Below are 15,239 nucleotides of genomic sequence, written 5' to 3'. Positions count from 1 at the left end.
TTAGGGAGCTGCCTGCTTTCTCCGTGAGCGAGGGGTGGATGCTGCGCTGCTGCGGCGTTTCAGCTGGATGTGCCACCGGCAGGGATTGCGCCCAAGCAACGCTGTTTAGTCAATAAAGCTAGAACAAGTCTTTCTTTAGTCTCTTCTTCCCATAGTTGTAGAGGGTGTGTCAGAGAAGGGGAGGTACTGACATGTTGCGAGTGTGATGGACCCCATAGAGGCCATTGGCTCCTGGAGACCTGGTCAAAGCCAGGAGAAAATGCTGGGTTTGGGTTTCACGGGGTCACAGAAAGAGGTAGGATGGAAGGGTCCTGCAGAGGTCTTGAGTCCAACCTCCTGCTTAAAGCAGGGCTAGCTCCAAAGGTCAGGTTGATCAGAAGTCAAGTTTGGAAACCCTCCAAGGATGGAGGTCCCACCACTATGGTTCTTGTCACATCGATGCACCATGCACACAGAGGAGGTTATTTTTTTTCCTTATGTGCATCAGAGTTTCCCTTGTGGCACCTGTGCCTGTTGTCTCTTGTCCTTTTGCCATGCACTGCTGTGTCTCCCTTCTCCACAACCCTTCTCTAGGTGGTGGAAAACTGAAGTTTCGTCTCCCTGAGCCCTCTCTTCTCCAGGCTGGTGGGTCTCTGCTGAGCTTTCAGCCCCAAAGGTCCCAGGTGACAGCATGGGCAGTGGCCTGGGACAGGCACCTTGCCCTGAGGGTTTGCAATCGGTGCTGCCCACCTGCTGAAGTTGCACTGTTCTCCTGAGAGTGTCTTGGGGGTGACAGGGACGGACATCCAATGTCGGCATGGGGAGACCAGGACAGGCATCGCTGGGGCTGCACATCCAAACAGAGGGCACGAGGTGGGCTGGAGGAGGTGGTGGGGCAAGGCCCAGCAGAAGCGGGGTGGGATCAGCGGAGCTTTCTGGGCATCCCCTGCCCAAACTGCAGCAGGACGGCTGTGACCATCTGCTACCCTCTGCTGGTTACTGCTCCCCGAGCACGGGCACGGCCCCGCGCTGGTCAGCCGGACTTGTCTGGACACCTGCACCCAAGTGTCGTCCAACTCCCTTTAGAGGCAGCAGAGCCGCACTGCACCCAGCAGCACCCATCCCTCCCTGCTGCCGGCGTGGCGGGCTGCCAGCCCTTGGGAAAGGGGCTGCGGGACCCAAACCTGCCTCCGAAGAGATGAACGAGAGGGTTGGCTCATGGCCGAGCACCCTGCGGCCTGGAGGAGGGGGGTGGTGGTACCACTCCGAGCGGTCAGACTGCAGCCCTCTGAGCCCCACGGCCGGTGGCGTCGGGGGATCCTGCGGCAGGGGATGCCGCACCGCCACCGCCCCGTGCCGGCCGTGGGCGCGTTGTGGGAATGAGCCAGCCTGGGGCAGGGCTTTGCCCCACCTGAGCCCCAAGCCCCGGCAGCCCCCTTTACCCGCCTGCAAGGGCTCTGTGTGGATTGGATCTGCGTGGGGACCGCAGGCAGCCCACGGAGCAAAGCCTTTTGCTTGCCGGCAGCCTGAACGCTTTGTGTCCTGTTGGATTTGCTGGAGGGCAGGAGCTGCGGCGTCGGCCTCCCGGGCAGCCTCTGGCCCTCTGGGTCTGGGAACAGCCGGCCGAGGACAGAGGAGCGGAGAAAGACTTTGTCAAAGCTCCTTTACATCCATGGCTCCAGGAAAATGACCTTCCCTTGGTGGCTGGAGTCCGGAGAGGCAGTGAGCAGCGGAGCTGGGGCCTCGGAGGGAGGGGTTTGGCAGCCCTTGGCTCTCCCCAGGGTGCTGAGGAAGGAGACCGGGCTGGCTGGTGAACCAAAAGTGCCCACAGACGTCCCAGCTCGCTGGAGAGAGCCGGGAACAACAGTCCCGAAACTACTCACCCCCAAATTTCCAGGGCTCAGCACCCCTGGAGCTGAGCTTTACCCATGTGTGTGAAAAGAGCCTTGGATGCTCCTTTGGGGGGGAACCCACACAACTGCTCTGCTCCCCCTGAAAGCACTGGGGTGCTCGGGGTGACCTCCGGGGCTGCGCTGGCCCCCCGGCTGTGTCCAGCCCCACGCTGCCTTTGGCTGCGGGGGGAGCGAGGGCCGCAGGGGAGCCGGGGCTGCCTGACGTCACGAAACTGGGTCTCCTGGGACACCCGGGATCCCTGCCAGCGTGGTGAGGTTGGCCCCGGGGAGCACGAACCAGTTCCTGGCTCAGGCAGCCATTGCCCTGCCCTCTTAATGAGGTATAATTAGGTGCATCTCATCAGCGCTGCAGACTTGCCCCCCGGCCACGCTGGCTGTGGGCAATGCCCCCAGCAGGGACCGGGGATGATGGAGGGGCTGGGGCAAGAGGGGCTGCAGCTGGGGGGTACCGGGGGCTTGGGGTCCGCAGGGGCACGAGCAGGGTGATTCGGGAGGTGAGTGCTGGGTCAGCGGCTGCGTGCCAGGGAGCCGCGGGCCAACCTGCAGGCTGCCAGCCCCAGACGGTGACCCCGGCGTGTCCCCGGGGGGACTTCTTTTTCCTCTTCCAGACCTCACCTGGGCGAAGGGACCCGCACCCTCAGCATCTCCGGGGGCGTATCCAGCCACCCAGCAGGCTGTGACCATCACCCCCTTTGGCAGCCCATGGCCAGCACGAAGGCCCCAGATGTCCCCGCCGGCACACGGCACGGCACGGTGAACCCCTCCGTGCCAGGCGCTGGCACAGGAACAGACAAAGCTGCGGTGGCCGGGAACGAGACGGGCTGGAAAGGAGACGGGTGTTTCGCTGCAGGGGAGGGTGGACTCAGGCGGGACCGGGCTGTGCCGTGCTGCCCCGGCCCCGCTCCGGGGGTGCGTCTCCCCCGGCACAGGTCACACGGGGCTGGGGGATGCTGGTCCTCGCTGTGGGACAGGCTGGGGGCTTCAAATCCCTCTCCCAGGGGATTTGGGGGACGGGAGCTCTGTGTGCTGAGGGCTGGGCCAGCACCCTTGGGTGCAGGGCCAGGTGGGTGGGGGGTGTCAAGGGCTGTCCCCACTGCAGGGCAGCCCTGCACAGCCATCTCTGAGGGGTGACACCAAACGTCTGTCTCCATGTGTCCGCCCTCCTGGGCCCCCACCCGGGGGTCCCCACAGCCCCTGCCTGGCTGGTGCTGCACCCACAGCCCCCTCCCCTGGTGGCACTGCACCCCATAACCCTCTGCCCTGCCTGGCACCAAACCCCATAGGCCCCTGCCGCAGCTGGCACTGCACCCCATAAGCCTCTGTCCTGGGTGCAACTGCACCCCATTGATCCTTCCTGGCTGGCACTGCACCCCACAGCCCCCCACCCCAGCCAGCACTGCACCCCATAGCCCCATCTGCAAGTGAGACTGTGCCCCATAACCCTGTGCCTGGCTGACGCTGCACCCCACAGCTCCCTGTCCCCACCGGCACTGCACCCTATAGCCCTGTGCCAGCTGGCACTGCACCCCCAAGAGCTGCACTGCACCCCCAAGAGCTGGCACTGCATCCCCCAAGAGCTGCACTGCACCCCCAAGAGCTAGCACTGCACCCCCCAAGAGCTGGCACTGCACCCCCCAAGAGCTGCACTGCACCCCCAAGAGCTAGCACTGCACCCCCTAAGAGCTGCACTGCACCCCCAAGAGCTGCACTGCACCCCCCAAGAGCTGCACTGCACCCCCAAGAGCTGCACTGCACCCCCAAGAGCTGGCACTGCACCCCCCAAGAGCTGCACTGCACCCCCAAGAGCTGGCACTGCACCCCCTAAGAGCTGCACTGCACCCCCAAGAGCTGGCACTGCACCCCCAAGAGCTGCACTGCACCCCCAAGAGCTGGCACTGCACCCCCAAGAGCTGCACTGCACCCCCAAGAGCTGGCACTGCACCCCCAAGAGCTGCACTGCACCCCCAAGAGCTGGCACTGCACTGCACGCCTGGGCTGCCGTGCAGAAGTCTCCAGCCCTGCCCCGACACCGCTGCCCTGCAGACCCATGCCCACACCCTGCCGGTTCACACGAGGACCCCGGGGGCAGCGCCTGCCCGCGGGCAACCCGAAAGCACCTCCTGGGTGAAGCGGGGCTGCGCCGGGCCTGGCTGGGCTTCGCCTGGGCGTGAAGGGTGCCTGCACAGCAGGAGGGGCCAGGCGAGGCGGGGAGGAATGCGAGTGGGAGAGTGGCCGGGCATGTAGCGACAGCTCCTGGGGCGCGCGGCGCCGGGGATCCCACACGCTGCACAGGGCAGGGAGCAGAGCCCCGGCAGCAGGACTGGCGGCTGGCATGGGGCACCCCATCGCTCACCCCCTCTGAGAGCCAGGGAGCGGAGGGCGGGGAGTCCCCCGGGGGCAGCACGGCTGCTGCGGGGGTCCCGGCCCCGGGGAGCTCGGCTCTGACGTGGAGGGGCTGGAAACCCCCCGGCGGGTGATGCCCAGCTGCGCCAACACGAGGTGCTGAGGATCCCGGGGGGCCACTATGACCCCTGAGAAGGTGCTGAGAGAGGGGGTGCTGGAGAAGCGGAGCGGGGGGCTGCTGCAGCTCTGGAAGAAGAAGCGGTGCCTGCTGACGGAGAAGGGGCTGCAGCTCTTCAAGCCCAAGGGCTCGCGGCGCAAGGAGCTGAGCTTTGCCCGCATGAAGGCGGTGGAGTGTGTGGAGTGGAAGGAGCGGCACATCTACTTCACGGTGGTGATGGACGACAGCCACGAGATCGACTTCCGCTGCGCCCAGGAGGACCCGGGCTGGAATGCCGAGATCACCATGGGCCTCGTCCGCTTCAAGAACCAGCAGGCGATCCAGGTTGTCCGCGCCCGGCACAGCTGCCGAGCAGGTACCGGACCCCCCCCATCACGCCACGGGTCGGGGTGCAGGACCCACCGGAGGATGAGGTCCCCAGCCGCTGGGTCCCATCTCCGAGTGGTTTGGCTTCCCCATGGGAAGCACAGAGCGGGTCCCATGGATGGGGAAGGGTCTGCAGGGCAGCTGTCCTGTGTCCCCTGCACTGGCTGGGCTCTGCCCTTCGCACCCCTGCCGGGTTTCACCTCCCCGCATCCCTAGAGAGGGACTTCCGAACACCCTCCTCTGTCTGGGGTGGCCCCGAGGGATATGGGGCTCTTTGCCATCTTGCACGTGGGATGGCAGTGAGGACCGTGGCTGGCTCCGCTCCCCCGCTCCCCTCAGGGCTGGATCCTGCCCCACGTCCCAGTGCTGGCCGGGTGGGTAACAAGCGCCTTCCCTCCGCAGTGGTGCAGTTCGACGCGGCCCCGGTGGGACAGCCTGCGGACGCGCAGCATCTGAAGAACAGGATGGAGATGGCCCTCGGCTCGGCGAGCGGTGGGGAGAACGGGATTCCGGTGGGCAAGTGAGGCCACCGCTGTCTGCCGCCTGGGGACGGGGACGGTGGCCCCGGGGAGGCCAGTGCGGGCGCTGGCTTCCCCCGTCCTGGGGCAGGACAGAGGCACCGCAGGAGCTGGGCTGGCACAGCTGCAGGGGTCAAGCCACAGCCCCTTGGCACGACAGGGCAAAGGGCCCAGTCAGGGCTAACACCTGGGGCTCCAGACATGGCAGGAGGTGACATCCCTGCCTGGGGGCCCACCATCCTTCAGACGACGTGGCCAGGACCTTGGTGGACTGGTGGGGAGCCCCAGGCCTCTCCTGCGGGACGGAGGATGGGATGGATGAGGTTGAGCCTGAAGGAAGCAGTGCGACGGTGAGCTCTGCCTGAAGGCCAGTGACACCGGGACAGATGGATATGGCCGGGGACACGGCTCCCCCTGAGCCCCCACATTGAGAAGGGGCTGGAGAGCTGCTGCTGCAGCAGGGACCCCTCTGGGCACCGTACCCGGCTGGCACGGTGACGCGGCCGTGCTGCTGGACACCGTCCTGCCCTGGGCTGTCCTCGGGGGACGCTGGGGAAGGCAATGGGGACCCCGACTCCCTGTACCAAAAGTGTCCCCAAACAGGACCTTCTGCTGCTTACCCTGGTGTTGCTTTGATTTGTGGGACCCTGCAGGGTATGGGAGAGCACAAATCCTGCACAGAGCTTCACCCCTCGTTGGAATCCCCCTAAATCTGCCAGCATCCCACAGTTGGGCTCCAAAGCCCCCCATTGCCACCCCGAGCCTCTCCGGTCACCCATCCCGCTGCGCCCGTGTCCCCAGGGATTCCCACGGTGGTTTGCGGGCAGGCGACCCGGGAGCAGCGCTGCCTGGCTTTGCAGGCAGGGACGGGAGGCAGGGGAAGGGATGGCTCTGCCCCGACAGGCAGTGCAGACGCCAGTGCCTCGAGCCACCGGGCTCCGCAAGCCGGAGCCTGAGCCCCAGCCCCGCGGCCGGAGGCACTGCAGATCCTCCCGGAGATTGCCCGCTGCGTGGGAATCGGGGAGCGCGGCACCCCGTCCCCCCGGGCTGCGGCAGCTGGCCCCAGCCTGCGCGCCGGCCGCCTCCGCCAGACCCCTCTGGGGCCCACGGAGTCCTGTCCCCATGCCAGGGCAGCTCCAGGGTGGCTTTGGGGAGGGACGGTGGCATGGCCGGAGCCCGCTCATCGTGCAGGGCCAGGCTTGTGCTGGCTCTTTCCAAGCAGCCTGGGAATAAGCATTTTGGTGTTTTTCCACCCAAGGAAGCCTGCTTGGCTGTCCCTGGTCCTCAGAGCTTCATTTGCAGAGAAACCCCCCCTGCTTGAGAGCGGAGACAAGTGGGGGGTCCAAGCTGGGGGGGCGCAGATGAAGCCAGATCCAAACCCCACACAGACGGAGCTCTGCACCGTCCCTGTGCCGCGGCAGGGACAGGGGGACCAAGACACGGCGGGCTCCGGGGATGGTGGGACGTGGTCCCCTGCCCACGGGGAGATGCTCTGGGCATGGAGCCCTGCGTGGACCAGCCCCCCAAACATAGTCCCCACACACATTTCGGGAGGGAATGGGGTTGACAGTGGTTGGAGGAAGGTGCTGGCGCTCACACGGCATTTCCGTGGCAAGGATCTCTGTCCCGGGGTTTCTCGTAAATCCCCAGCTCCCAGAGTCAAGGGATTCAGTGAGGCTCATTCAAAGTCCTGTAAGCATCCTGAGCCCGTGCCGCGACAGGGCAGCCACCCAGGGGTGGGAGCACCCAGTACAAGGGGTTTTCCAAAGTATTTGAATTTCAAGCCAGTTTTGGGGGGCCTGACTCCTCATTTTCAGCGTTCCTACTCTCTCTCTCACTGTAAATAGATATTTTCTGTTTTCCAAGTGCCAGCAAGTAGCTGGGGAAGAAAATGGTCAAGATGGGCGTGTGTAAGCGCCAGCCCTGGCCATGAACATGTCCATCATGCACTGACAGACGAGGCAGCAGAGAGGCCGCAGTACCCATGAGCTGGGGAGAAATTTAAGCTGTTAATAGAGGGAGAGGGACAGAAAGAGCAGGGCAAATTGCTGTGTTGGTGTTTCAGGTCCAGGCATGGGGAAGGTCAAGGTTTTCCATCCCCATCCCAAGCTGCTCATCACCCTGCCAGAGCCGCTGCCTGTACCACGTATGCCCCCAGGTTTGGGAGTTTCTCCTGCACAGACACCCAAATCAGCCAGATCCACCCTGGGAGCAGGGGCCGGGGGGTGAGAGCTGAGCCAGTGGTGCGTGGGTGGGAGGCAGGATGGCTTCACTCCCCGCCTGTGAGGGCTGAATTTTCCATGCAGAGGAAAAGGTCACCCAGAGACTGAAAAGCAAATAAACAGCCAAGAGACTTGGCCAGACAGTGGAGCAGGGACGGGGCCGGCGGCTGGTCCATCCTCCATCACACGTAATGTGGTGCCAGCACGTTGCTGGCCCGGATGGGGCTCATGTTGATGGGTGAAGTTGGATAAAAGGGGTGATTTTACCCAAGGGAAAAACTCCTGCAGGCAGGGGCTCAGAGAGCAACAGGGTTTGCAGGGGAAAGCAAGCGTGGGGGGGAGAAGGGCCCTAGGAGCCTTGCAGGAGGCCCAGCACTGTGGAAGTATTTTTAACTAACTATTTGCACAGCGTTATGGATGCAAGGAAACTTGCAGCGCTCTTCCAGTCAGCCCGAAAAGCAGGGAGAGGGCACATGGGAAGCACTTCTGATGCCCCTGGAGGCGGGGAAACTGAGGCATGGCAGGGCGTCGGGAGGCATGTGGCCTCGCAGCCCCCCCCCCGGCACGCTGGCTGCCGCTGCGAGGAGGGGCTGGCTCCCGAGGACCCCTGTGCCGGGGACACCAAGCAGAGCTGGGGCTGAGCGCTGAGTCCCAAGCTGGAGCGAGGTGCCCCGGAGCTGCCCCAGTTCAAAGGCAGGAGCCTGAAAGGCCGGCTCTGCTGCTCCCAGCCCCAGGTGCCCCCGCTCCACCGGCCCTCCCCGCACCGCTCAGAGGAAGCCCCGGTGCTGGGGCCGCTCTGCGCAGGCTGGGGGCTGCCCCGTGCCTCCAACCCTGGGGCCAGGGGCTCTGCCAGCACCCATGGGTGCTGGGGCTGGCACCCTTCATGCAGCAATGTGAGGGTGATGTCGGGTGCAGAGGAGGTGGCAGGGGGAGCTTCAGGGCCCTTTTTTCCACCTGACAAAATCCCAGCGCCCAGTCCTGGCTTTGGGGTCAGTTTGGGGCTGGCTGGACCCCCCGACAGCTGGAGAAGGTGGTGGGGGTCACGGTGCTGAGACGGGGGTTTGCAACATGATGGTACCGATGCTTTTTGGCAGGTGAGACTGTGTGTACCTCCTCCACCATTGCGTGCCCTGCAGGGAGGCTGGCAGTGCCTTGCTTCTCCTGCAAGCATCAGTGTAGTTTGTGGGTGTTTATTCCTCAGATAAAAATGAACAGAAAAAAAAAATCACAGTTGTAGCAAGCAGTATTTTTTTTTAGCTTTGGGTCAGGTGTCTGGCTTCCTTCAGATGCTCCTAAATTATTGCATTGTTGACCATCCTTAATTATAATTCCTAAATCACTGGATTTTGTTTTGGAATCCAGAACCTGCCCCGAGCAGTGCCAGGCTGGAGAGCTGCCCCGTGCCCTGCCACATCTGCACGCCCATGCTTTGGGGGAGCAAACAGCCGGGACATCCACACCCCTGCTGCGGTGGGTTTGGCCATCTCCGATAAAGTCCTCTTGAGTCTGAGCGTAGGCAGAAATCTGTCGTCCATAACACAGAGCTTGGGAGGCTGAGGGGAGTCCAGGCACGGGTTGCAGGGATTGCACGTGTGTTCATTCCCCATCCCCGATGTCCTGACATTGTGTCGTGGCGAGGGTGTCCCAGGGAGGTGGAGGAGGCAGTGGGCGATGAACGTGGTTGTGAGCATCACCCACCAGTGGAGCTGGGGCTGCGGGAGCCGGTGGGGGGGAAGGGGCTCACCGCCCCATCTGGCACCGCAGGAAGAAGCGAGAAGAGCAGCCAGGCCTCGCTGGAGCTGCAGAGGGCAGCAACGGAGCTGAGACCGCGCCCGCGCCCGCCCGGCACCCACCGCCCCGAGCAGGAGTCACCAGGCTGCCCCGGCGATGGGGGCTCAGCCCGGCCTTGCAGCCAAAGGGGACGCCGGACGCCCCAGTGCCTTCGGGCGTCTCGGAGACAGATGGGAGGGCCTGGAAATACCCTGAAAATGTCTAAAACGTCTGTCAGGCTCTCTGCCTGGGCTTGAAATTTTGGATTATTGGGAATAGTCTTTTTTTTTTTTCCTGTGAAATACTTTGCCTTAGGCTGAAAACCAGGCTGGTTTTTAGGATATTTAAACTGGCATTGCTGTTGAATCATGTCAGCCCATTAACATGGACAGAACGGCAAATATCCTCCTCTTGTTTGTAAGAGTCGACAAGATCAACATCGGGAAGGTTTCATGTGTCACCTGGCAAAACCACGGAAAGCTTAAAGTCTTCAGTGGGTGGCTCAGCTCCATTTTAATAACGTCTTTCCACTGTCCCAAAGTAGATATTTCCTCCTTATTTAATAAAGACTTTTCTACGTGCCAATGGCATGAGGCAGGGAGCATGTGCTGTTTGTAAAGAACCCGTTAGCTTTGAGAGACCCCTCCTCAGCTTTGGCACCTTCTGCAAACATTTCAAGTCTCCCCAAAGCATTCAAGCTGGGAAAAACAACTTGTCCCACAATGTTTCTAGAAGTGGAAGGTGTTTCTCCCATTTTGTGAAAATAGTCCTGATTTTGGATCCAGCCCCACAGCTGCTCCCACACGGATTTACTGCGTGAGGCCGTGCAATGTGGGAAGAGCCGAGTCTCATGCCCTTGGATGAAGAGGCTGAAGACAGGCACCGTCCCCAGCTGCACCACGTGCAAGATGGTGTCCAGCCAGGTCGAGGTCCCCAGAGCAGGAGGCCGGGGCTGGAGAAGACAGGGCTTTCCAGCTGCAGGAGCAGCTGTGCTCACCCTGGGAGCCCAGGACAGGGAGCAGCAGATCCCAAATGGATGAGGAACCTCTGCCCCGCCGGGAGACGCGGGTGTCCTGGTGGGGCTGATGCAATGGAGTGACGATCGGCAGGGCAGAGACCTGAGCTGGGAGAGGTCTCAGCCCCATGGGGCATGTTTGGGGTCTGGCCTGGGGCCTTGCTGGTTCCCAGGTCGGGCTGTGACGATCATGCAAATTCTGGTCCACTTTCCATCTCCACAGCTGTCCCCACTGCCAGCTCTACTTTGATGCCTGGGGCAAACCCAGGTTTGGTAAGACTCACAGATGCAGCAGGCTGAGGAAATCCTTTGCAGGGCTCCAAAAAGCATTGATTGTTGGCGAGCATCCCCGTGAGGCTGTCACCCTCTGCTGTCACAAATCAACGGAGCAGTTGATCCCTTCTGGCAGCTCATGAGGGGTGAGAGCTGCTGGATGATCTGCAGGAGAAACACCCAGGCGGGGCCCATTTCATCAGGACAACTCACACGGACCCTCACGACTTCATTGCAACGTGACGCTGCAGTCCGGCAACCTTGGAATCACCTTGCTCGTAGGAGGTGACCTCAATGTCCCTGTGTCTCTGAGCTGTTCCACAGAGGGAAAACCTTCTCCCACCCCGAGGTGAGTCTGTGGGACATCCTCTGTCCCAGCCTGGTGAGAAACCTGAGGCAGCTGGTGGGCTCCTGCCATCTGCCCCAGCATTTGAGGCTGGCTCTGAGCGTGGCACCTAAGGGGTGGGATGGATGTCTTTGTAGTGTGAGGTCCCAAAGGACAACAGAGGCTCAGCTGTTGTTTCTAAGTTTGTCCTGGATGCCCTGGGAAGCCCGTTGTCTTTGTGAAAGCCGTCGAGGTTGAAGAAACAAGGATGGTGCTTGGAAGAGAGCAAGGTCAGGATGAGTGGGATGGCTCCAGGGCCTTGAGGAGAGAAAGGGATCCCTCAGGGAAATAGGCTTCACGTGAGGCAACCAAACTGCTCACAAGAGTCAGATACCTTTGAATTGTGAGGCCAAATATCTTAAGGAGCCAGGGACCATTGCGGCCCCACTGCAGTTCTTCCAAAGCCGGACGGCAGCCGTGGTAGCCCCTGCCATGCTTGTGGGGCTGATGCCCAACAATGAGGAAGCACCAACACCCTCCAGGGACTCAGCATGTCCAGAGGGAGAGAGAAACTGCCCACGTCCATCTAAACACATGCAAGGTTGTCCACTCGTAAGAGACCGAACACAGGTGACCTGTAGGACCACTGGGACGTTTAGGGACAAGCAGGTTGTCCCTGGGGACTTGGTCCTGGGTGGGTCTGGCCTCCCCATACAGCTCTCTGGGAATTTTCTGTTGGCATCCATCCCCTTGGTGGCAGCCCATGGGGAATCCTTCACTTGAATCAGTGGCTCCCAGGAATGGGGGCCACTGATTATTTTGCTTTGAATTTTAAAATGAATTTTGAATTTGAAAATTATTTTGCTTTGAATTTGGCCTCAGCACTGGTCTGCCCCATAGATTTCCAGCCTGTCCCCTTCCTAACCTGACAGCAGCTCAGAGGGTGCCCACAACCTCAGGTGGTACCTCATAAAACAACCCCTCATCTTGAGACAGCTCATCGCGGTTTGCGAGCCAGGGACGGAGACCCAAAACGTCCTCATCATGTCAGCTGGAGAGGAAGGATCACAGAATCACAGAATCGTATAGGTTGGAAAAGACCTTTAAGATCATCGAGTCCAACCATAAACCTAACACTACCAAGGCCACCACTACACCATGTCCCTAAGCACCTCATCCAAACGTCTTTTAAATACCTCCAGGGATGGGGACTCCACCACTTCCCTGGGCAGCCTGGTCCAATGCTTGATAACCCTTTCAGTGAAGTAAAATTCCCTAATACCCAGTCTAAACCTCCCCTGGCGCAACTTGAGGCCATTTCCTCTCGTCCTAGAAGAAGGACATTCTGGGCTCCTGCCAGTCTTTCTGTTGCCGGCCCCCCATGGCAGTGCTGGGGCTTTGAAACCAGTGCCGAAGCCCCGAATCGAGGGGTCCTGCTACCGCATCCCTCGCCTGCCCTTTCCTCCTCCTCACTCCAGGTCCCAGCAGAGGACGAAACCTGAGACTGGAGCAAATGGCATCTGGAGCAGCCCCCGTCACCCAGGCAGCGGGAACTGGTCGGGTCCCCGGGGCACGGCTGCGGGGAATGCAGCGCCTTTGTCACGGGCTAATTTTGGCTCCGAAAACAGTCCCAAGGCAGCTGGGAGGAAAGATGCTGGAAGCATGGCCCCGTGGGGGCTTTTGCCTTATAAAGGTCTAACGGGGCTGGTATAAAGCCTCCTCCTCTGCGGCTGGGAGCAGATCCGCTGTGCTGACGCCTGGAGCTGGGGAAGGGGAAACGTCCTTGGAGGGGCCCCTGAGGAGGGTGGGCACAGGGGGGTTTCTCCTGTGCTTGCTGGGACTTGACCAGTGCGGTCAAACAAGGATGGGACTGCCACTGCCATTGCCACTGGCACCGTCACCGGCCTCTCACCAGCTGGGGGCTGCTGCCTCGCCCCCCACCAGGGCCCAGCTCCCCCCTGGGTGTCCAGGCGGGGGGAAGGAGCCGGGGCAGGCAGCCGGGCATCCCCTGCTCTGCAGGACAGGGGGGCTGTCTTTGCTCCCCACCATGGGAGCTGCCCCGCGCATGCAGCTGCGTGTCCCTCCACAACCATAATAGCCTCAGGATTAAAATACCGGGCATTGTCCCTGCTGGGCTGCACGCTGGGAATTGTTTGCTCCTAAACTTGCCCCTAAAAATATCCCAGGGAACAGGTGTCGCCTGCCCCTGCCGTCCTCTGCCTTGCGAAGCCTCCCTCAGCGGGGACACTGGGCAAGGGGCTTTGTGGGGTGCAGGGGGGCGAGACAGCAGCTTTTTTGCTGCTTTTCAGGAATTTCATGGGGAAAACGTCAGGGCTTGTGAGGGGATGAAAGTTGCTTGAGCATCCCAACCTGCTGTGCTGTGCTGGGTGAGTCTGGACGGTCTTGCTCCCCAAAAAGGGGACTGCCCCATCCTTGATCCCAACCGATCACCTGGCCTGACGATGTAACCCCACTTTTGCTGTTTTACCCCATTGCCCCTCGGCAATGTGCCCTGTCCCGGCCCGGGGTGGTTTTGCCCTCCTGCTCCGGCAGCTCTGGTGGCTCCGGGGGCCCCTCGGCAGCGCTCCCGTGGGGACACGGCTCTGTGCTTGCAGCATTGCACAGCACGTGTGCACCGTCGCGCATGGGGGTCAGCACCACGTCAGCTCTCCAGGCTGCTCACACCCCCCCCCCACCTCCCCTTCGGAGACTTTCTGAAAGAAAAAAAGAAAAAAAAGAAAGAAAAAATAATTCAGGAGATTTTCTGCAAAGAAAAAGAACCGCAGTGTTTCGGCTCGTGGTTTCTACCTCCTTGCAGACTCAGGGCTTTTCCAGCATCTCTGATGCTGGTTTCCATTGGAGAGGAGCAAAGCAGATGAGCCATGAAGAATCCACCCTGTCTGCACAGGCATTGCCATTGCACCCCGGTCAGCCTGACCCGGCACGTCTGCGCGCTCACACACAACACGTATGTGAGTAAGGCATCGGGCAGCAAGCGCTGGCCAAGCTGGGGTGATTCGCATGCAAACAGCACAGGAATTCACTGAATCGCGCGGGGGTCACGGGCGCAATAAAACACGGGTGCACTAACGTGCACGGGCGATGTGCGCACGTCGCCCCGTGCTTGAGACGGTGCCCCAGGTGTGTGCAGCACGTCACGGGGCGCCGGGGCTCATGGCAAACGTGTGCACACAAGAGGGGATTTGTGCTATTTTTACTGACCACTTGCAGGCAGGCTGCAATTTAAGACTCCCCCTCCACCGCCGGTCCCCGGCAGTGTGCGGCTCTCCGGAGGCCAGGCATCACCTCCCTCCTGCACGGCCCTGAGGTAAGGCGCTGCCCCGGGGGTCCCCCCACCCGTGACTCCCCGGGTGTGCTAGGGGCGACACGAGGGTGAGCGTGAGGCCACCGGTACTTGCGTGGCAGAGAGGAGCCCCCAGCATGTGAATTTGTCTGAGTTTCTCCCTCTGTCTGAGGTTGCTCAGACATTTTCTCCGCTCTTGGAGCGAGGATTGGTGAGACCACGATGGGAAGAAATACTGCTAAAATCCCCAGCCTGGCTTTGGAGCTGAGATTTGCTCAATTTTCCTGAAAACTGGCAAACAACAGGACCGTTTTGGGGAGCATTTGCCCATGTGTCCTAGCCTGACTGCTCACAGTCCCTTGTGTGACCAGGGAGGTGAGGTCTGGAGTTGCGAGCAGTGTGTGTGGGGCATCGCCTTGGCTGGGCATGGGTTCATGGTATGTGTCCCGTCCCCTGGGATGGGGGGGGATGTCAGGATTGACTGGGGGTTATTTCTTTTAAGGATTTCTGTGATTTAATGGTTTAGCAAGCTTTTTAAGCTTTTCGTGGCTGGGGGCATGCAAACAGTGCAGAATTAGCTTGTCCAGATCCTCTCGTCCCCATCAGAGAGCAAAGTCTCTTGCAGATGCTCTAGATCAGGCTGGAGCCCAAAAGTCCCTGCATGAGATTGCTGGGGACATCTTACCAGCCCAGCTGAGCCCTGGCTGTTCTCTGGGAAGCCAATTTAGAAGTATCTGGCCCTAAAAATCGATTGACCTTGGTAGAGGTCGTCAGCCCGAGGTGCGGTGTGGGTCCCACCTTCTAGGGACGCTGGGATTTGCTCCAACGGGGAAGGTGGGAGTCGCTGAGAGGCTTCGCCCAGCCCTTGCTCACCTCCAGACAGCCAACGGCTTTTCTGCCTCCCCGGGAATAAATCGGGGAGGCAACAGCTGGGACCCAACCTGCTCAGTGCACCGGTGTCAGGCAAGAGGAGCCGCCTTCCCTGCGTGTCCCCTGGGACATTTGTCGTATCAGCAAAAACCTCCAAGGCGGC

General features: G+C 61.2%; 1 protein-coding gene across 1 annotated transcript; it reads left to right on the top strand.

Moving 5' to 3' along the window:
- The first annotated feature begins 3,851 nt into the window (after positions 1 to 3,851).
- PHLDA3 (pleckstrin homology like domain family A member 3) lies at positions 3,852 to 9,114 on the top strand. Its single transcript, XM_075521986.1, has 2 exons — positions 3,852 to 4,768; positions 5,182 to 9,114. Exons 1-2 carry the CDS (start codon positions 4,417 to 4,419, stop codon positions 5,301 to 5,303), a joined length of 474 nt encoding a protein of 157 aa, XP_075378101.1. The 5' UTR covers positions 3,852 to 4,416; the 3' UTR covers positions 5,304 to 9,114.
- The last annotated feature ends 6,125 nt before the right edge of the window (positions 9,115 to 15,239 follow it).

This window comes from Mycteria americana, chromosome 20, assembly GCF_035582795.1.
Source record: "Mycteria americana isolate JAX WOST 10 ecotype Jacksonville Zoo and Gardens chromosome 20, USCA_MyAme_1.0, whole genome shotgun sequence".
Taxonomy (NCBI): domain Eukaryota; kingdom Metazoa; phylum Chordata; class Aves; order Ciconiiformes; family Ciconiidae; genus Mycteria; species Mycteria americana.
This window is presented reverse-complemented; position numbering and strand designations above follow the sequence as displayed.

Coding starts and splice junctions, on each gene's coding strand:
- PHLDA3 (XM_075521986.1), top strand. CDS start 4,417: ATGACCCCTGAGAAGGTGCTGAGAGAGGGGGTGCTGGAGAAGCGGAGC. Junction 4,769..5,181: donor CCGGCACAGCTGCCGAGCAG/GTACCGGACCCC, acceptor TTCCCTCCGCAG/TGGTGCAGTTCGACGCGGCC.